Below are 21546 nucleotides of genomic sequence, written 5' to 3' on the forward strand. Positions count from 1 at the left end.
GTTAAAACTTGACAAAATCACCATCAGTCAAATGCAAAAAGCTGCACTGCTTGGATCTGCACGTATATTCCGAAAATACGTTATGGCGTCCTAGGCCCCTGGGTGAGGCCCGACTAGTAATCAATGCCAAATCTGGCGAAACAACTGGCTGCTGTGATACAATTTAATAATAATAATAATAATAATAATAATAATAATAATAATAATAATAATAATAATAATAATAATAATAATAATACTCGGAACATCTTATATTTTAAGAAGGTATTTGGTTGATACCTAGGACACTGGCAGCAAACCAGTCAACTATTAGCACCAGTCAAAGGTATTTGTAATGCATTTTTGAATGTTCAGTTGGCTGAGTTTCATGTTTATTGAATAAAGTATATAATAATGATGATGATGATGATGATGATGATGATGATGATGATGATGATGGAAGCTGATGTGAATTGCAATCTGTGTGGATTGCATATCTTAGAATTCCCAGCTGGTGTATCCTCTTAAATATTAAACAAGAGTGTGCCCAATCAGGGGACGTATTTAGCTGCTATGGCTATAAAGCCAAGTTTTCCACATAAAAAGCAGCTTTCTTTTGAGTCCATTTGTGCTATGAAAGGCAGGCCTCCAAGCCTGGCATCCCAGCTGTCCAAGTTAAATAACAATTACGTGACTTATGAGTTTTAATTAACATGGATTCAGAAGTGTTCTGGACTATGTCATGTACGGGGTCAAATCCTGCAAACCATCTCTTTCTGTATAGGGTGATTGCAGTACATATCTTGGGGAATAGAGAGAAACAAGAAAGTCAACACTAGGGCAGAAAGAGATGAGGCTATTCTTCTCGAGCACCTATTTATAGTGGGGTTCCAGAAGCAGGAAATTTCTAGATGATTAGTAGAATAGAAGAAGTATCTGTTTCTAGAGTTTATTTTGTATTGGGATAGAGAAGTTTGTAATTCAGGATTGGGTTAAAATCCTTTAATTTGCTTTGCCTGAGTACTGCTAACTCAGTTAATGTTAAGCCTTTTTATCTGTGCATGAATACAATGATTTGCTTTGAAAAATCTTCTTTTTGAAACTCTTAAATCTAAACTGGGGCATCAGTCATCTTACAAAGCCAGTTACAGTCTATCTTGTGCTCTGTAAAAATGCACTTATTTTTATATACTCTATATACTCTCTCTCTCTCTCTCTCTTTGGAGTAACCTTCTATGAGAGTAATTTTGAAATTTCTACTTTTCTATATTATGGGCTCAGTCCTGCTGCAACAATGCAGGAGAGCTAAAGTGCACACCTTAAACTCCAATACTGTAACGGCAGGCAGCTTCAGTGAGATTATTGTTTCTAAACTGTAACGTTTAAAGAAGCATAAATGAGAAATGATATAAATGACTAGAAAGTGAACATTATTTTCTAAATAGATTTAAATCAAATTACCTTATTTTATTTTATTTTTGTCTTGGATCCCTCAATAATATTTTGGGGCATAATTCCCAGTATGTTCTCAAAGGCCAAGTGGGTCTTTTTTGTTTTTTAAAAAGATAATGCAAAGTGAGAGGAGAAGAAAATATTGGGTCAATATTAAAGGTTGGGGTGGAAATGACATTGCCCTAGGTCTATACTACAGGCCACCCAACCAAGCAGAGGAAGTAGATGTATTTAACTCATGTTTTGCATCTGTCTTTATAAAAAGGGATAAAACAGTCCAACCTATCAAAAACAGCACCACAAAAATCAGATTAGGAACACAAGTTGAAATAGGGAAGAAAATGGTAAGGTAGCACCTGTCTACCCTAGACAAGTTCAAATCACTAGGACTGGATGGATTACACCCCAGGGTTCTGAAGGAACTGGCAGACGAGATCTCAGAACCACTGAACTATATCTTTCAGAGATCCTGGAGGACCGGGGAACTACCAGAGGACTGGAAAAGAGCTAATGTGGTTCCCATCTTCAAAAAAGGGGAAAAAAACAGATCCAGGAAACTACAGACCTATCAGCCTGACCTCAATACCAGGAAAGATTCTGGAAAAGATAATCAAGCAACGAATTTGCGAACAACTAGAAGCAAACAAAGTAATAGCCAAAAGCCAACATGGGTTTGTCAAAAACAGATCATGCCAGACTAATCTTATTGCATTCTTTGACAAAGTTACAAAATTAGTGGACCAGAGGAATGACGTCAATATAGTTTACTTGGACTTCAGTAAGGCATTTGATAAGGTAGACCATAACCTACTACTAGATAAAGTAGAAGAATGTGGGTTGGACAGCATCACCACCAGATGGATTCGTAACTGGCTGACCAACTGCACTCAACGTGTAGTCCTCAATGGAACTGCATCTGCATGGAGGGAGGTATGCAGTGGAGTACCCCAAGGCTCTGTTTTGGGCCCAGTACTTTTCAACATCTTCATCAGTGATTTGGATGAGGGAATAAATGGGGAACTCATCAAATTTGCAGATGACACCAAGCTGGCAGGAATAGCCAACACTCCAGAAGATAGGCTAAAGATACAGAAGGATCTTGACAAACTTGAACATTGGGCACTATCTAATAAAATGAAATTCAATGATGAAAAGAGTAAGGTTCTACATTTAGGCAACAAAAACGAAATGCACAGGTACAGTATAGGTGGTACCTTGCTCAACAGTAGTAACTGTGAAAGGGATCTTGGAGTCCTAGTGGACAACCATTTAAATATGAGCCAGCAGTGTGCAGCAGCTGCCAAAAAAGTCAACACAGTTCTAGGCTGCATCAACAGAGGGATAGAATCAGGATCACATGAAGTGTTAATACCACTTTATAATGCCTTGGTAAGGCCACACTTGGAATACTGCATTCAGTTTTGGTCACCACGATGTAAAAAAGATGTGGAGACTCTAGAAAGAGTGCAGAGAAGAGCAACAAAGATGATTAGGGGACTGGAGACTAAAACATATGAAGAACGGTTGCAGGAACTGGGTATGTCTAGCTTAAGAGAAAGAAGGACTAGGGGAGACATGATAGCAGTGTTCCAATATCTCAGGGGTTGCCACAAAGAAGAGGGAGTCAAACTATTCTCCAAGGCACCTGAGGGCAGAACAAGAAGCAATGGGTGGAAACTAATCAAGGAGAGAAGCAACTTAGAACTGAGGAGAAATTTCCTGACAGTTAGAACAATTAATCAGTGGAACAGCTTGCCTCCAGAAGTTGTGAATGCCCCAACACTGGAAGTCTTTAAGAAGATGTTGAATAGCCATTTGTCTGGAACGGTATAGGGTTTCCTGCCTAGGCAGGGGGTTGGACTAGAAGACTTCCAAAGTCCCTTCCAACTCTGCTATTGTATTGTATTGTATTATAAAAGAAAAGAACGGAAAGAAAAGCAGTACAAAGTGCAAGAAAGAAAAGAAAAAAGATTGAAAAGAAGAATATTTAAAGAAGCACTTATCAATTTTCCTCGCAACAAGTACAGACAAATTAATAATCTCCAACCTCCTGTGAAATTACATATGTAGTTCACCTCTCATAACAAGGTGTTCCTTGTTGATTTACATATCCAAAACTCATTTTCATTTCTGTCCAGTGTCAGCTAAAAGCCCATAAAAGGTTTCCAGAATTCTACAAAAGTGTTTCTTATTTTATCCCTGGTCAAACAAGTCAAATTTATATTCCTTTTGATGTGTGTGTGTGTGTGTGTGTGTGTGTGTGTGTGTAAGTTACTTCTAACAATCTTAACCTTTAATTCATAAAGTTGCTGTTCTATGGTTGAATCCCCATTCAGACTTTACTTCTTGCATCTCAAACATTTTTGAGGTTTTAGAAAATCTCTTTTGTAAATCCAAAATAAATTTTTGCTCGAGCCCTTTTGCATCTTTTGATCTGTCATTCGTATTTCCACTCTATCATCTCTATCTTATAATTTCTTTATTTTCCAATATTTCTCCATCAGTTAGAATTTGTATATCCTCTTTATCTATCCATACATTCTTCCATATTATTATCTGTTGTCATCATCATCATCAGCCATTCAGTTGTGTCTGACCCTCAGCCATTCAATGGATCATCACTTTCCAAACCCCTCTGTCAATCACTGCCTCCTTCAGATCTGCCATGGTCATCCCAGTGTCATCCTTTATAGTGTCCTGCCAGCAGGTACTAGGACAGCTGTTTCTCCTTTTTCTGATGATCACTCCCAGCATGATTGACTTTTCGAGTGAGTCAGCTTTCATGACATGAACAATGTATGACAGTCTTGGCTTCAAGTGAGGTTCAGTCTAGGACCACGATGGCGAACCTATGGCACGCGGAGCCATTTGTTAGGGCACACGAGGCGTTGCCCTGTCAGCCAGCTGACTTTGGCCTTTATTTTCGGCCATTTTTTGCCTTTCAGGAAAGCCTCCGGAGGGTGAAAAATAACCCAAGGCGCAAACTGACATTTCGGGAACACACTTCTAGTTTGCGCGTTGGGCCGTTTTTCTCCCTCCGGAGGGCCTTCAGGGGAAGCTGTTTTCACACTCCCCAGGCTCCTAGAAAGCTTCTGGAGCCTGGGGAGGTAAAAAAACAGGTCCATCGTGCGCCAAAAGCAGGGGGTGGGCGGGGCCGTGTGCATATAAGCACAGAGGGGGTCACGCACATAGAATTATAGGTGTGGGCACCCCCTTGCACGACCCTTTCCCCCGTGCTTCCTCTGGTTTTGGCATGCAATGGCAAAAAGGTTAGCCATCAGTGGTCTAGGACTTATTTGTTAATTATTTTTGCAGTCATGGGTTGTGTAATAGTTGCCTTCAGCACCACAGTTCAAAAGCATCCACCCTTCTCTATCTGCCTGTTTCAGAGTCCAAGTTTCACAGCCATAAATAGCAATTGGAAAAATTATTGTATTAACTACTCTTCATTTGGTTGTGATTTTCCAGATGTTATTCATGCCAGACATTGCAGTTCTTCCAGGTTCTTCTGATCTGAGGGCTGCAGTCATTACTTTGGTTGATTTTAGAGCACAGGAAGATGAATTCCCTTACTGTTTCTATGGTCTCATTGTTGATCTGCACTCTGACCTGTGTCTTCCCTGCAGTTGACATTATCTTTGTTTTCTTGATGTTAAAAGTGCAGCCCAAATTTTTCACTTTCATCTTTGACTTTCAGGATTAGCCACTCCAGATCCTCCTTGCTTTCAGTCAGCAATATTGTATCATCCGCACATAGGAGGTTGTTGATATTCCTACTACTGGTTTTAACCCCAGTGGTAGACTCCTCCACATGAGCATTTCTCATAACTATTTCTGCGTGCATGTTGAATAGTGTAGGTGACAGGATGCAACCTTGCTGAGTGCCTTTTCCAATTCTGAACCATTTTGTGTCTCCATATTCTGTTCTTAACAATACCTGCCTGATCAGAATAGAATAACTGGATGAGTTGGATGTAGTGCGGTGATATTCCCAATTCTTTCAGGCAGTTCCAAAGTTTGTCATGGTCAACATAGTTGAAGGCTTTTGTGTAGTCAATGAAGCACATGCAGAGGTCTTCCTTTGCTTTTTCCATCCTCCAATGTAGATTGGCAATATGATCATATGACCATGTGTTTTTTCTTTACGAAATCATGCTTGTACATCAGATGGTTCTCTGTTGGCTGTTGGTTATCTGTTACATTGTTCAATTGTTCTTTATTTTTTCCTCAAAAATACACTTACAGGTGCAGAAATTATTTCTGTCAAATTAGTTATAAGTTTATCTCCTAATTCTTCAAGAATCCTTTGAAATGTCTCCAGTGTCATATCTTTGCTTGTCATTTTTCTTGCCTGAAATTTTGCGGCATTAGGTGGTCCATCTGTATATTTATGAAGTCTCAGGGAGAGATATTGCTTTGTTTTTTTTTATTTTCAGCCAATGATCTCTTTTCTGATAGATTAAGCAATTCGTGTTCCCATGGAGATACTGGCTTGTTTCCACAATTTTTTAAAAGATCTTAACAAATGTCCCAATATTCCAAATTTATCCAGTCCATTAATCTATTTAAAACTTTCTTAAATTATTATTTAGCTTTTAGCCACTTATTTTATATACCTTACATTCTTTAAACTGCTGGTTAGCTCTTCTTTTATTTGGGAATGAATTTTTTTTCATTAGATAGCTTTTCAAACTTGTTTGGAAGATCACTTTTAGCTGCAAAACAATTATAAATCCAAGGATGATTAGAAAATGTGGTGACCTTAAAGGCCCTGCCATAGTTGAAAGCATGATTGTTTCCTCATTTCCCAGTGCCTAGACCCACAGGATAACCCCTATACTGTGGCTACCTTGTATGGAGTAACTATCCAGACCACAAATGGGTAATCTCTCATCTTCTTATCTGGAGAATTTCCATCAGTCTGAACTTTTTGCTAGCCTGTCAATTGTCACCTCTGTGTCTCTGGTCTTTTGGAGAAATCTACTTCATCATTTTCCTTACCTGGAAGACCAAGTGAGGATTTTGAACATGAAAAAGTTATGTACCTTTGCAGTATAGGCTCCAAAAAGGAAATAAATTTAGAGATTTGTGAACAGTGGGAGATAACATCCTTTGCAAAAGATATGTTACTCTTTTCTTTCTCACTGAATAAGTGAACAATGACAACATTTTGCTTCTAGCAACAACATTATATATCCAATCAGCACAGCAGCAGGAAAAACACAGAGTAGGCCATGTTGCTATGGCAACACTTTCCTTCACTACTTTTATCAGTAGGACAATAATTATTACAATAGGGTTGCACTTTGTTGGATATATAGTGCCATGGCATTCTCTCTCGCACACACACAACCTATGATCTCCAATTAGTTACAATAGTGGTAATACAAACTTTTTTCAAAGGAATTGAATAAGCATAAAGAACAGTTGATTGCAACGGTCACAGAAAATGTTTGGTGTGTATATATTTCTACAGATAGAGATTCATCAGGAACAGTTAGCAGAATTCAGGACTTCTTCAAATGTTCAGAGTTTGGACGGGAACAGAGAAGAATTCCAGGAGCTTTCTATATGAGGAAGACTTTTATAAGACTTGTAGCTTATTTAAAGAAAGTGATGACAAGGTCCTTCCATGCTGCTACCTAGAAAACTACATCGACGTGTCCATTGAAATCCCCAAGAGTCAGGTATGCAACTTGAAAGGTTTATCTTCCTCAATGGTCAATCCATAACAATTGGTTGACAAGTACAGCTTTCACTTTGATTTCCTTCTCAGTCTTGTCTTGCAGTTTCTATCCTAGGATTCATGTAAGCACGTAAAAGACTGTTGGCCCTTCTTCAACCCCACTTCCTTTCAATTCTCTTCAGAATACTATGCTTGAAACCCCATCCTAATTTTTTTAGAACCTCTTCTGTAGGTGTGGCCTGCTTTGTGGGAGTGGCTTGCTGGCCATGTGACTGAGTGGAACTGGCTTGCCGGCCATGTGACTGGGTGGGCATGGCCAACTTGTAAAATGTGGTGAAACTCACTTAACAACGCACTTGCTTAGCAACCAAAATGTTGGCTCAGAAACTCTGGAATTTGAAGCACGCAAGTCTTAAAGTTGTCAAGTTACAAGACCCTTGCACCCCTAACCCTTTAGAAAAAACCCCCCAGGTGTATTCAAACTTGACAGCTTTAAGACTTGTGGACTTCAACTCCCAGAATTCCTCCTCTCGCTCTTCATCTTGATGATGTGCGGACAGGCGGGGGGAGGGAGCTGGAACCGGTTCTAAACGGCAATGTAGATTTGTGGAACCTCTTCTATAGAAGAGGTTAGAATTGGCAGGAACCCACCCCTGATCCCATGCCTGCATTACATGCCATTTTGGATTGTGTCTCTGTGTGTATTTCTCTGTGTCTGTCTGTCTGTCTGTCTGTCTGTCTGTCTGTCTGTCTGTCTCCCTCCCTCCCTCCCTCCCTCCCTCCTTCTCACCACTTCTTCAATCCTCACTAAGTCTAAGAAAATTTCCACATTACTACACTCTCCATTCACCAAACTTTCAGAAGCAATTAAAGACAATCCATGTTTGTCTTCACTTCTGCTGACTTGAAATTCTAATCAACAAAAATGAACTGTGCTGAAGTTCTGTGGTAAAAGATACTTTCCACTGCAGACAAAAGACAAGAGAGACAGCAACTCCTCCTTCCCAGCAGCATGATACTTTGCAGACAAGTTCTTCCAGTGCTAAAAAGAACTAATTTTCACCTTTGCTTGCTTTGTCTGAGCTATTGGTGTCTGTGTATGTGCAAGTTAGCATTTCTCCTAGGACTTGAAGTTCAGCAGGTGGGAGAAGGTGTGAGGCAAGAATTCCTTTCTTGGGGGAAATTAAGCACAGCCCCACTATTAACTCCGCAAACCCCAGCTTAGTAACAGTTTAAAACCTCATCACAACTAAGCGAGAAATAAATTGTTCACGTTGTGGGACCCAGAAGTCCAGGGTTACTTTCAACGTTGGGGCAGTATCCTTGTGATGATGTCTCAAAGCACATATATATTCTTATTCAATTTCTTTCTACATCCTGTATTATGACTTTATATGGTAAAATTCTTAAAACAAAATGTTTTTCTTTGGAAAAGTATCTTGCACATTGATAGTACAATGTAAGGCAGGGGTTTTCAAAGTTTGCAATAATTTGACCCTATAAAATAAATGTATGTGCCTCCCCTATTAATAAAATGAAAGACTACACTAGGGGTAAGAATGAGCAAGGAATAAACATATAGTTTACTTTTAATAATTTAATTTTAATTTTATGTATAAAATAAAATTAAAATAGTAGTTTACATGATAAAATAAATCTATTATAGGAAATGAGCAAAAAACCAAGATAATTTAAAACCACATATTTATTGGAAGAATGCTCTTGCTTCCTTTTTGTTAATCACTAAAATCAGGATTTCATTTTGAAGAGAGCCACTCTTTCACAAAATCAGGAGGGGGTGGGGAATAGAGTAGGAAACAAAATTGTGTTTAATTAATTAGATTATGCAAGGTCCTTAGTGTTCTCCAAGCTTGGTGGTTTATTGCAGACATTTCATTACCAAACTAGGTAACATCATCAATGCACCACCAAACTACCAAGCTCATAGGACACCAAGACTCCAGAGTTCAACCCTGATATCTTCTTCTATTGGTAATTGGAAGCTTTTAATTGTTCCTAAAAGTCTGCAGGTTGCAAAAAGATGGCAGACTTATGTTGCTTTTGATGCTCTTTCTGCTACCATACAGTAGGTGCTCTAAAAATCAGAACCTATCTTCTCATTCTCTTCCAGCTTGGCCCTTGTAAATCTCACCTTCCTTCCCACTTGCAATTTCCTTCTCTGTCCTTCCCAGTCCTCCCTTCTCCCTTCAGCAGTATAAGGGATAGAACTTTGCATCTATGCTTTGTAAGATAAATAATGTTTAGGAGAAAAAAACAAAGAACACCCAGGCTTCTTATCGGGCTACGCAATGGCATACTTTTGTGACAAACTAGTAAGCTTGCTTGGAGGACTTGGGAGGAAGACACTTTCTAGGAATCCTCCATCTATTGTCTCGTAACCCCCCTTAAAAGTCATATAACCCATATAGATAAGAAATGCACAGGTAATGATAGTAATGATGAATATTTCAAAAAACACCAAATACAAGCTGGGCAGATACAACCTCTTAGATGACCCTCATTCTGTCAAAGACCTAGGAGTACTCATCTCAAACAATCTAAGCCCCAGAGCTCACTATAACAGCATTGCCCAAAAGGCATTAAGAGTTGTTAACCTAATTTCGCAAAACTTCTTCTCCAGTAACATTGTACTGCAAACTAGGGCTTACAAAACCTTTGCCAGACTAATTCTCAAATACAGTTTGTCTGGAATCCACACTGTATATCGGACACTAATGCAGTTGAGCGAGTCCAGAGGTACTTCATGAGAAGAGTCCTCCGCTCCTCTGCTCACAATAGAATACCTTATGCCACCAGCTTTGAAATTTTGGGCTTGGACAATCTAGAACTACGCCATCTATCGTCTGTCCTAAGCGTAGTACACAAAATTGTCTGCTACAATGTCCTACCTGTCAATGACTACTTCAGCTTCAACCGCAATAATATACAGGCAAACAATAGATACAAACTCAAAGTAAACCACTCCAAACTCGATTGCAGAAAATACGACTTCAGCAACAGAGTGGTCAATGTCTGGAATGCTATACCTGACTCTGTTGTTACAGCCTCTGACCCCCATAACTTTAACCTTAAACTGTCTACCATGGACCTCATCCCATTCCTAAGAGATCTGTAAAGGGGCATAAGTGCACCAACGTGCCTACCATCCCTGTCCTACTGTCCCCATTTCCTGTGTTCATGTCCATGTTTATGCTTATGCTTGTTATCTCGTACATGCTTGACAAACTAAATAAATACAAAATATATATTCCTGATGTTATAATTACCTGTTCTGAAGGCTTGGCATTTCCAAAGTTATGAGAAACCAATGATCACTCCAGCTCCCTGATTTTTCCCATATTTGTAGTGCTGTACTGCCATTGGTTGCTCCTTCATCTTCTTGTACAGTGAATGAAATGGTGCCATTGTAATTGCCAAAAACATATGCTGAGAATTGGATCTAAAGTGAAGATAAAGCGGTGAGACAGACAAATGCTGTATATGAGGTCCTTTACAAGTACCATATTTGAGGACTATAACGTTGGTTCACACATTAAAAAGTTTTATATTCAGAGGGGATCCTGTTATGAGCTTCATAAAAATCACATCACACAATTTCCTGGGAATGAATCACACGAAGATGAGAAATATAAAAAGAAAGCTTGACTCAAGCATTTGTACATTCATTAGCCAGGCGCCACTCTGCCTTTATGATTTTTATCACATATAAAGTGGAACCAAATTTTCTGGTTTTGAAAAAGATAGTTTTCTGATCTTACAAAAAAAGCTACCCAGAAAGGATATCCATTACTGCAGGTGTATGGAGAAAGCAATGAATGAGCTGATATGTGTACAGGAAGCGGTGTGATCTCAGTTTATGCTCTGTTTCCTCTAATTGGGGCAAAAATGAAAAGCCCTTGAAAAAATTATATTTATTTGCCAGGCCAATATATGTAATTTTTGCTCCAGGGTGAAGGCAACATTGTCACCATCATGTATCAGAAAATAACTTAATGAAAACGTGTCACTGCATAATTAATTACAATATAATAAGTTAGTTAAATTTGTATGCCACCCATGTCACTGACGGGTAAGTTGGAGCAGAAGTTGAAAGAAAGTTAACACGTTTTTATTATGGTTTTAACTCCCATGGATTAACATCTACTTCATCAGATCAGATGCATGAAACATTACAGCTGATCAATGCCATAATCATTAGCATTCTACATGGATACAAGAGAGGGGAAAAATGTCTGCCTTTCAATCTATGTGTATTCATAGTCCTTAACTTACAACCATTTGTTTAGTCACCATTCAAAGTGTCTAGGGAGATTCTCAGTCATCCAGGTCATGGTTGTCCCAAAGGTGCTTTTTCAAGAGGCACTGGGAGACTGAATTTTGCAGTAACACCAGAACAGCTACCAGTTGTAGACCTCCTCACTGCTACAGAGTCAGCCATCAGGAACAATAAACTGGCAGAACCAGAACAATTAAGACACAGACTCACTCCGAATTGAAGAACTTCTTGGATGAGAGTCTTCAAAGAAAAAAACAGAAAGTCCAATTGCCTCCTGACAAAGCACCTTTGGGACACCAATCAAAGTTATAACGGCATTGAAAAAAAGTGACTTGTGATCACCTTTGTAACTTCCCCAGGTAAGTGATCAAACATTGGGTACGTGATAACTGGCATGATCTTATGATGGTTCTAATGTCCTGAGGTTCTGGGATTGTGATCTGCAACCTTCCTAGGGAGCTTCTGACAAGCAAAGTCAATGGGGGAATTCAGATTCACTTGACGGCACGGTTCACTTAACAACTGTAATGATTTGCTTAACAACCACGACCAAAAAGGTCATAAAATGGGGCACATCACTTAACAATTGCCTTGCTACACAAAAAATTCAGGTTCAATTGTGGCCATAAATCAAAGACTACCTGAACTCATTTTCTCTTCTCTGGGGTGGGGAAAGGGGGAACTAGCTGAACTATTAGGATATGAATCGCTGATTAATCTAATATTAAAAAAATCCCTGGAACACACCAAATCATCACATCCTTACATCGGTGCATAAGTGGATTGCTATTTTCTTTCCTTGTTGGATTTTTCAGATGGCCACTCTTAATGCAGCCTATCTACTATTTATGTTACATTTCTTTATTTTATTTTAAGTATTTCTACAGTCCAAACATCCAGGAGAGCAATATGTTACAAATGAATTAAAATTTCACATTGAGTATGACAAATTAATATATTTTCAACTTAAAAGATAATTACTCATCCAGCTTTTTGGTAAATCTTTCCGTTTGAGAGGAGAATGAAATAAACAAGTCAAGAGAATTGAATAACTGGGCTTGTATAAGGAGAGGGCTTGGTTAAATGACAGGAATGAGAGAAAGATCCTACTTCAGAGTCCTTGTATCACTTTCACAGGGCAGAAGTAGGCAAAGGCTTAATAAGCTAATCCATGAATAAGCCTTTTGTCTATACTTGTCCTCCTTTTGGTTGTTTCTTTCTTTAGAGCAAGAGCATAGAAATCCAGACATCTCTTATCATAGTTATCCATTCCATCCAAGTTGAGAAACTATGGTAACTAGCTTTAGAACAAATCAGGGTATTATGCGCAAATTTAAAGCTGATCTAATATCCTGCTATTTCTACGCTTCTTAATCAGACCTTGCTAATTCAAATGAAAGGGGTCTCTATTTTGTCAGCTCACTCTGGGATAAAGTGTTCGGGGTGTGTGTGTCTTTTTCATACCAGAGTTGAATCTGCTGTTACTCAATCATCCCACTTCTGAATTTCAGTTGCATGAACACCTTTCCAACTTTGATTATAACACCAAGGTAGCCCAAAGTTTGCCTGAAGAGACCTTTGATTCTAATACCTGCAACTATTTCTTTCTTTCGTATAATTCGTGATGTGATCGTTGGCCACAGAAAAGAATTTGGGAGTAGAGGTGTGCAAGCTGTTTGACTTTGAAACTTTTCAACTTCAAAGAGGTTGTTCTAAGTTGAGTTTTGTTTGGCATGCCCACAACCTTGGATCATGGTTTGCAGAACAAAACATTGTTATTTCGAGCATCCTCATTTGTGGATGTTGCAGCTGTTCGGAGGGCTGTGATTAGGCTGTTATTTTGTGGCTTGGGTTAGTTCCTTCCAAACCTTTTCCCATGGGCATGCCCCAGCTGCTGTTGCCTGAGGATAGATGGAATAATGTGGGGGCACAGAGCAGAGTTGGGGTGCTAGGCATTTGAGAATGCATGTTTCAGCAGAGACATTCTGGATCTGAAGAAAGAAAGAGATAAACCAGGACTGCTGTGCCTGGAACTGGTTAACCTGTGGCTGTCTCACGCCACTCCCTTTCCTATCTTAGGAGTAATGCATTATCTGTTTTGCTTTAATTTAATTTTAAAAGCAGTTGTAAGGAAGGAAAGTGGAGACAAACATCCACATTCGGGTTTTCATCCACTGGAAGAAGTGAGTCAATAGAGGCAAGGACGTAAAACATATTTTAATGCAGGGATGCTGAATCACCTGCTTAGCTGGCATCAGAGGGCAAGCCATGTCATCAACCTGTGGCAAATGCACTTGCACTTAAACAGAGTAAAGTGCCTGTTTAGAAAGGGAAGTGGTCATCAGCAGGCGAATGCCAAAAAGGCCTCAGAACTGATGTGAGGATGCCTTTGGATGTTCAGCTCTTCAGGACGATGGCTGGATTTCAATATCTCTTCTTAGCAGGTTGCTCCCCAATGACTCTTTCCAGGACTCCCATGGATAGAACCGGTGCATGATTTGGGGGTTCCCTGGACTTGGAGCTCTTGCTTGAGAAACAGGTGGCTGGAGGTTGGGGGCTTTGCACAGATACATTTTGTGCACCAACGGCATCCTTTTTTAGACTGGAGCAGGGATTAGCAATCTTAAACACTCAAAGAGCCACAAAAGTCCTAACCGGAAGCCCCATGTTCAATTCTATAGCTGACCATAAGTCCGGTTCCCTCACCATAGAGTCTCTTCCTAGCAGGGCATCCATTTTCCTCTACCTGTCCTAACTGAAAGCGCTATCAATTGTGGAGCCAACCAGCGAGAGGGGGCCACAGCAGAGGGATGAAAGATCCACATGTGGCTCCAGAGTGACGGGTTGCTGACCCCTGGACTGGAGCTTTGGTTATTTTCTGGTTAGATTATTGCAATAAAGACTACAGTCCTTGAAGACCATCCAGAATACAGTTGGGGATACTCCACAGTTTCCCCATATTATAGTGCTTCTGCACTGATGGTTTGGATGGCATAAGAACAAGGGAATATCTCCTGCTGTATTCTCCTGTATCAAGGCAATCTTGCTATTTAAGTTATGAGAAGTCTCACGTTTCACAATCAATTTGGTTTTTTTTTAAATCAGAAAATTGACTCCAACAGTCAAATAGAATCATATGCTTGTTTTTTTTTAAAAAAAATCAACTGGTTTCAAACCGGATTGGGGCTGAATGTATGCCCTGCTTCTATGGCATGTACAGTGGTAGTTGTTAAGCATAAAACTGTTACTACAGATCTTTTGTGCAGAATCATTTTGACACTCTTAACCAAAATGAATATAGTATGAAAAAATATACATACATACATACATACATACATACATACATTTATTTATATATATATATATATGCTGGTTTTGTTGTATTCGGTTCTTTTCCCATTGACATTGAGATTGTCTTGGCAGCGTTTCAGCGAGGTCTCACTCGCCATCTTCAGGCTGTTGTTTTTGGCTTATAGTGCGAACAGAGCTGCCGTCTTTCTGTAAATCTTGGTGGGACGGGATGGAGTGCTGGCTTTGTTTCAGTAAGTGGAATGATTGGTTGTGTGGTGTTATCATGATTGGTAGATTGGTGCTGATTGGTGCTGTCTGTGTGTGCATTGTTGTATTGTAACGGCTTGGGTGGTGGGTGGGGTTCGTTTGTTGACTAGGGCTGGTTTACAGATGTTTGGTAGGCGGGAGGTATCGCCACGTTGCCAAGACAATCTCAATCTTACATGAGAAAAGATCTGAATACAACAAAACCAGCATACCTACACCCGTGAAAATCTACGATTTTCTATTAGTGGTTTTCTGCATATCACTAAAATCACACACAAGAAGTCTGCAAAGTGAAATTTAATTGTCTAAGGAAGAGGCTAAAGTACCTTATAGGATCCATTGGCAAGAATGGCTGGAAGGTCAGTGCTGTATGTTTGGGCAAAACCATCTGTGTGTTCACTATTGACATGGAGATACAAAAAATGACCTGGAGGAAAAAAATGGAACTAGATTTCAATGGTATTTTGGGACTGAGCTACAATAGAATTTAAAATATATTAGAACAAACATTCCGATGTTTCACCAAGGATATTATTTTATGATATTCTGGAAGCTAGAATATTTTATGATATCCTCAAAGCTAACATAAAATAAAGAGAATTAAAAAAGCGAGAGAATATAGGACAAAATGCAAAAGCAAAAGATAAAAAGAAATAGTAAGGAAAAAAAGTCTGATTTCTTTGTAGCAAATACAAGAAGGATTAGAAAATGGTCTCTTAAACTATGGTTACCCAAAAGCTCTTTTTCTTCTGTCTATTTTTTCCTGATCATTGAAACCATAGTTAATTTTTCTGCCTCATGCAAAAAGTCTATAAGAAATTTTCAGTCAGCCATGAATGTAGATGTCTTTCCTCTAATCACAGAGGTGACTTTAGTCATTTTAGCAATCATTCCTCCATCATGGGTAATGCCACACCATTCCTCTTTTGAGCACATAACAATCTTACTGAAATTGTCATACATAAACACAAGGTTCCATGACTCCCCCCCCCTCAGCTGTTTATCCATTAGTCCCAGAATAAAAGCTTCTGGTTTCAATTGTACATTAATCTATCATATCTTAAGACCTAAAATGGAAACCTAACATGAAAAACGTTATCAAAAAAAGCACAACAAATAATGCTCTTTCTGCGCCAACTCAGGAAGCTCAAACTGCCCAAGGAGCTACAGAGGAATTATTGAGTTTGTCATCTGCACCTCCATAACTGTCTGGTTTGGTTCTGCAACCGAAAAAGACAGAGACTTCAGAGGATAATCAGAACTGCAAAAACAATTACTGCCAACCTGCCTTCCATTGAGGACCTGTACACTGCACGAGTCAAAAAGAGGGCCACGAAAATATTTAAAGACCCCTCGCATCCTTGACATAAATTATTTCAACTCCTACCCTCAAAATGACTCTAAAGAGCACTGCACACCAAGACAACTATACACAAAAACAGTTTTTCCCCAAATGCCATCACTCTGCTAAACAAATAATTCCCTCACCACTGTCAAACCATTCCCTAAGGCTGCGTTACTATTACTATTAGTCTTCTCATTGTTCCTATCACCCATCCCTTCCCACTTATGACTGCCGGACTGTAACTTTGTTGCTTGTATCCTTACAATTTATATTGATATTGATTATTTCCTGATTGCTAATCAGTACCCTTTGACATTAAGTGCTGTACCTTATGATTCTTGACGAATGTGTCTTGTCTTTTTATATACTTTGAGAGCATATGCACCAAGGACAAATTCCTTGTGTGTCCAATCACAATAAAGAATTCTATTCTATTCTATTCTTTAAAATCTTTTAATACATGTTTACCAGACATAATAAAATACTTCTTCATGTTGTTCACATATCCAAAGTAAATTCAAAATACCTTCTTACATTTGAAACAATTTCTCTGGCGACATATACCAATAAACATTCCTTTTAACACTAGACCTTATTGTAAATTTTCTTTCAATCACATATTTTCCTATTATTTCATTTGTATATTGCAACCAATATGGCGTGACATGATGTATCAGGACTTTTTCTCCCTTCACTAAATTGGGTGTGGGTGTGGCTAGCATGTAATCCATCTGGCCCGTGGGCCGGGAGTTTGACAGTCCTGCTCTAGTTCATATCACACATGATTTTATATATTTCAGTTTCCCCTTAGCTAATTTGCTCTAAACAAAAAAAATACAAAACTAAATGCTATACTCTTTCCTTGTTGGAAGTCATTCTGATTCCATAGACAGGATACTCAAGCTACATATTAAGGGAAACTTGCAGGTATGTGGAAAATCATAGTCTTGTTAAAAAGCATAAGGAGAAGAGAACAAAGCCATCCATTTCTATGGGTTTCCTGGTGGGACTTGAAATGCACAAATCCCTCCCTCAATAAAGCATGTAAGGAGTGGAATCCTTATTAGAAGAAGGGGAGAATTATAGAGGCCCATCTCTCTTTTTACCTCTCAAAAGAGATATTCTAGAGTAGCTCTTAACAAAGGTGAGGTAATTCTCCTCAACATCTTAGAAATAAAGGTGGGTGTTCTCTCTATAACTATTTCACCATTTCACTCTCCCTATAGACTTGTTTCAAAGTAAGTTTTTCATACCTCCTAGTCCATGACTAAGAATTCAACTTTAATATCAGTTGCTTACAAAATGTAGATAATTTCAATTTCAAAACAGATTTTATAGATTGTATTCTCCTGAAAAACACAAAGCTTCATGTTCTCCTTAGGCCGTTTTCTGATTTCATACATAATGAGACCGTATATGTTTTCCTTCACAGCTGCAAACTCTCTCAAGGCAGCACTATGAATGTCCCTCTACAACAGATGTAGCTCAGAAGTTGCTCAACATTTCAATAAATAAAAGAATTCCAAATGGAGATGCCCTTCCAGCTAAAACAGAAGGTGAAGAATAAGGAATATACCTCCAGTGGCTTGTAAAGCAGATCCTCCAAGCTGGTTTTCGTGCATCCTTGAAAAATCACTAATAGACCAGGAAGAATTTATATTTCCATCTATTGTCCAGCCACAGGCACCTTCCTCAAAAGAACAATGTGCCCCCTCTGTTAGGCTATCTGGAAAAAAGTAGTGATTTTTATAAGAAGCAAGCAAACAAAAAAATCAGCACAGTATACTGTGAAGTACGGTTAACTTTGCACAGAAACTCATCACTACAGAAAATTTACATTTCTACCAAAATCATTAAATATTTTGCTTCTTACTATTCTTTAATATTAAATATATAAACTGAAAAATTTCAACTGCTTAGGAACCAGCATCCATCAAAATGCCAAGACCCAAATAGTAGGTTTTTTCTGATCTAAGAAATAATCTAGCACGGGAAATAATAGTCATTTATGATAACAGCCAACGATAGAATAACAGAGTTGGAAGGGACCTTGGAGGTCTTCTAGTCCAACCCCTTGCACAAACACCATTTCAGACAAACTGTTGTCCAATCTCATCTTAAAAACCTCCAGTGTTGGAGTACCCACAACCTCCAGAGGCAAGTAGTTTCACTAATTAATTGTTCTAATTTTCAAGACATTTCTCCTTAATTTTAGGTTCGTTCTCTCCTTTATTATTTCCATCCATTGTTTCTTGTCCTGCCTTCAGCACCTGGCAATCAATATTTTTTTTCCCCTTCCTTGCTGAAGTTTTTGCAGGATTACAAAAGGTTGGGCTTAATATTTTCTTTCTTACAATAGTTGACAAGTAAGAAGTCTCTGACCGAAGAGACAGGCAAGTTCATATTTACCACAGAGGGATTCATCTTCTTCTTTGGTTGGACAATCAGAATAGAAACTGCAAACCTCTAGGTAGCTGACACAGCCCTCATTTGGGCAGGGGATAGGAGATCCCTTATCAAAGTTGTAAAGATCTTTATCTGAAGGAAAAACAAGTAAACAAACAAATATCAACACTTAAATCAGTCTTCTCTGACCTGACTTTTAAAATGTACCACAGTTATGGTCTGGACTCTGTAGTTATGAGATTTCTAGGATGAATATCAATCTGGCGGAAGTCTGATCATGCTTTTTTATCATCCTCTGGATCTGCTCCAATTGTGCAATGGATTGAAACCCAAACTGAACTGCACTGGGTATATACAACCCTCAATCCAAGGTCACCTGAAGCTGTAAGTAGTAAAGAGAATGGACCCATTTTTCAGGTTTAGTGGAAAATCCCGCCTTCCATGTTTCCAAACCTATACGAAGGCTTAGCACACATTTTATTTAACTTCGCATTGAAAACTGGTGGGAATTTTCAGCAGTTTGGACTGCGTAATGCCGGAAGAGCACCATAACGCCTCAAAATAGGGGTTAAGGGACCACATGTGGCTTGAAATCCACAGTTTGCTTACTCTGATTATAAAACAATAAAATTTAAATTGATAATAATAGATTTTTAAGTTTTTTTACTTCACAGCTTGTTGCTGAATCTTAGGCCAGAAACTGTCAGTGGAGCGCTTATCTTATCCAATGATCACAATTTTTTCAAATATAAATTCCTACATACCATGAAGGCAATTTTGAAGTTGCAATGATCCCAGTGCCAAAACCCCAGAATTCTTTTCATCACAACTTGAATACAGCAAAGTAATCTCAAAAGGCCTTTCCATTTGTCCAATTGAGCCTATTAGAATTTTCCATTTCACCCTGAAAATCAAAGCAGTTGACATGGTTAATAAATGTGTTTATCTATAAAAAGCATAAATGTATCCAAAGGATTTCACACACCTTATCTCAAGTTATATTTTTACAACTGTGCAGCTTTGATCAATTATGTAGAAAACATTTACATGTTAGTAATAATATTTTGCTATGATCTGAACCTGACATGCCCTTTAATACCGCTTATAAACTACTATGCGACTAAACTATATTGTCAGCAAGTGCATGAGAATCACTAGTATTTTGCTTGACCAGTTATAATAGCATATATTGTGAGATTCTACCAAATAAGGTAAGCATCAATTAAAACTGATTTTTATTAATTTGTTTTTAATTTGTTTTGACTTATTTTTAGTAATGTAAACAGGGAACTATGGGAGCAACAGGCAAAAAAAGTAGATGAGTAGTGGTACAATGAAGAAAACCTAGATCTATTATGGTGATTAAAATAGCTAAATGTGACAGACAAATGGATGGATGGAAAGGAAAGGAAAGGAAGGAAGGAAGGAAGGAGTGAGGGAGGGAGGGAGGGAAGGAAGGAAGGAAGGAGAAGGAAGGGAGTGTGGGAGGAAGGATGCAAGGAAGGGGGGGGAAGGAAGGAAATATATAGGGGAAAAAGAATGAATTCATATAACTATGAATGGTTATGTAATTAAGCTTATAAGCTTTTCAAGCTTATCATTGCACATAGACCATATTGAAACAAATTGCTTCATCTTCTAATTTTTAGAACACAGACTTTTCAAAGATTGATAAAATATTCCTCTCCTAGATCCATTCCTAAAAATGAGAAGAATATGTTTCTTTGCATTTATTAAAATTATTTTATCATATCCCCGGCTCAATCAAACCAAAGCTCTTCACGAGGAGACTAATTTCACATTCTAAGAATACAGTTCAACATCACATCCTCCCCCCACCTTGAAATCTGCAATGTGAACAATGATTTTTTTTAAAGTATACAATATTTATGAAGATCAATAATGCAGATATAAGTGATGAGTGAGAAAATGGCAAGTAACAAGAAGAAACAAAATAGTTCTCCATCATCTGAATAAATGTTCCCACGTGTGCCTTCCAAATGTGTTGAATATAACTTTCAGAATTGTCATAGATAGTTCAGCTAGGAATTCCAGGATGTTTCTTGACTATTGAATTATAGCCACATTCTAATGTTACTGAATGAGGCCAGTTATAGCCTTCTCATTCTAGTTTTATGGCAGTGATTGGTAGCTTCCCTGCCAGCCTTTTTCCTACCAACAGCCCCATTCCTTACCAGTAAGAAATGAAATGAACAGACTAGCAATCATTGGCACCAAAAAACTACTTTGTACTCACACTGTAGTCTCCTGGCTAATGTAACATCACCATATGCTAAATAAAATAAATAAAGTCAGTAAGAAAACCAACCACCAACTAATGTGGCAGTGCAGGCACTCCCTGCTTTTTCATCTCCCATTTCTTCTATACTCCAACCAGCTGGAATATTTGGATTGTATGTTTGATATAGGAATGGATATATATATATATATATATATATATATATATATATATATATGTGTGTGTGTGTGTGTGTGTGTGTGTGTGTGTGTGTGTGTGTGTGTGTTTACACAAATACAATATATATATATATATATATATATATACACACACACATATATATAGTATGTATGCATGTATGCATGTATGCATGTATGCATGTATGCATGTATGCATGTATGCATGTATGCATGTATGCATGTATGCATGTATGCATGTATGCATGTATGCATGTATGCATGTATGCATGTATGCATGTATGCATGTATGCATGTATGCATGTATGCATGTAGAAGGGGATGAATCCAGAGGAATGTATATATGTGAAGATGCTCTGGAAAGATTAAAAGCTAGTGGAAAGAAGG

At 38.4% G+C, this 21546-nt stretch overlaps 1 protein-coding gene across 9 annotated transcripts in view; it reads right to left on the bottom strand.

The window, feature by feature from the left end:
- LTK (leukocyte receptor tyrosine kinase) overlaps positions 1-21546 on the bottom strand; it is a 140305-nt gene that overhangs the window by 55353 nt on the left and 63406 nt on the right. For all 9 annotated transcript variants that reach the window (XM_081935729.1, XM_081935727.1, XM_081935733.1 and 6 more), the window contains 5 exons: positions 19488-19627; positions 18727-18855; positions 17894-18043; positions 15299-15399; positions 10405-10577 (listed from right to left, as the gene is read on the bottom strand). In XM_081935729.1, coding sequence (XP_081791855.1) covers positions 10405-10577; positions 15299-15399; positions 17894-18043; positions 18727-18855; positions 19488-19627 — 693 coding nt within the window. The remainder of the gene's footprint in view (positions 1-10404; positions 10578-15298; positions 15400-17893; positions 18044-18726; positions 18856-19487; positions 19628-21546) is intronic.

This window comes from Natrix helvetica, assembly GCF_964273705.1.
Source record: "Natrix helvetica genome assembly, chromosome: 1".
Lineage (NCBI taxonomy): Eukaryota > Metazoa > Chordata > Lepidosauria > Squamata > Natricidae > Natrix > Natrix helvetica.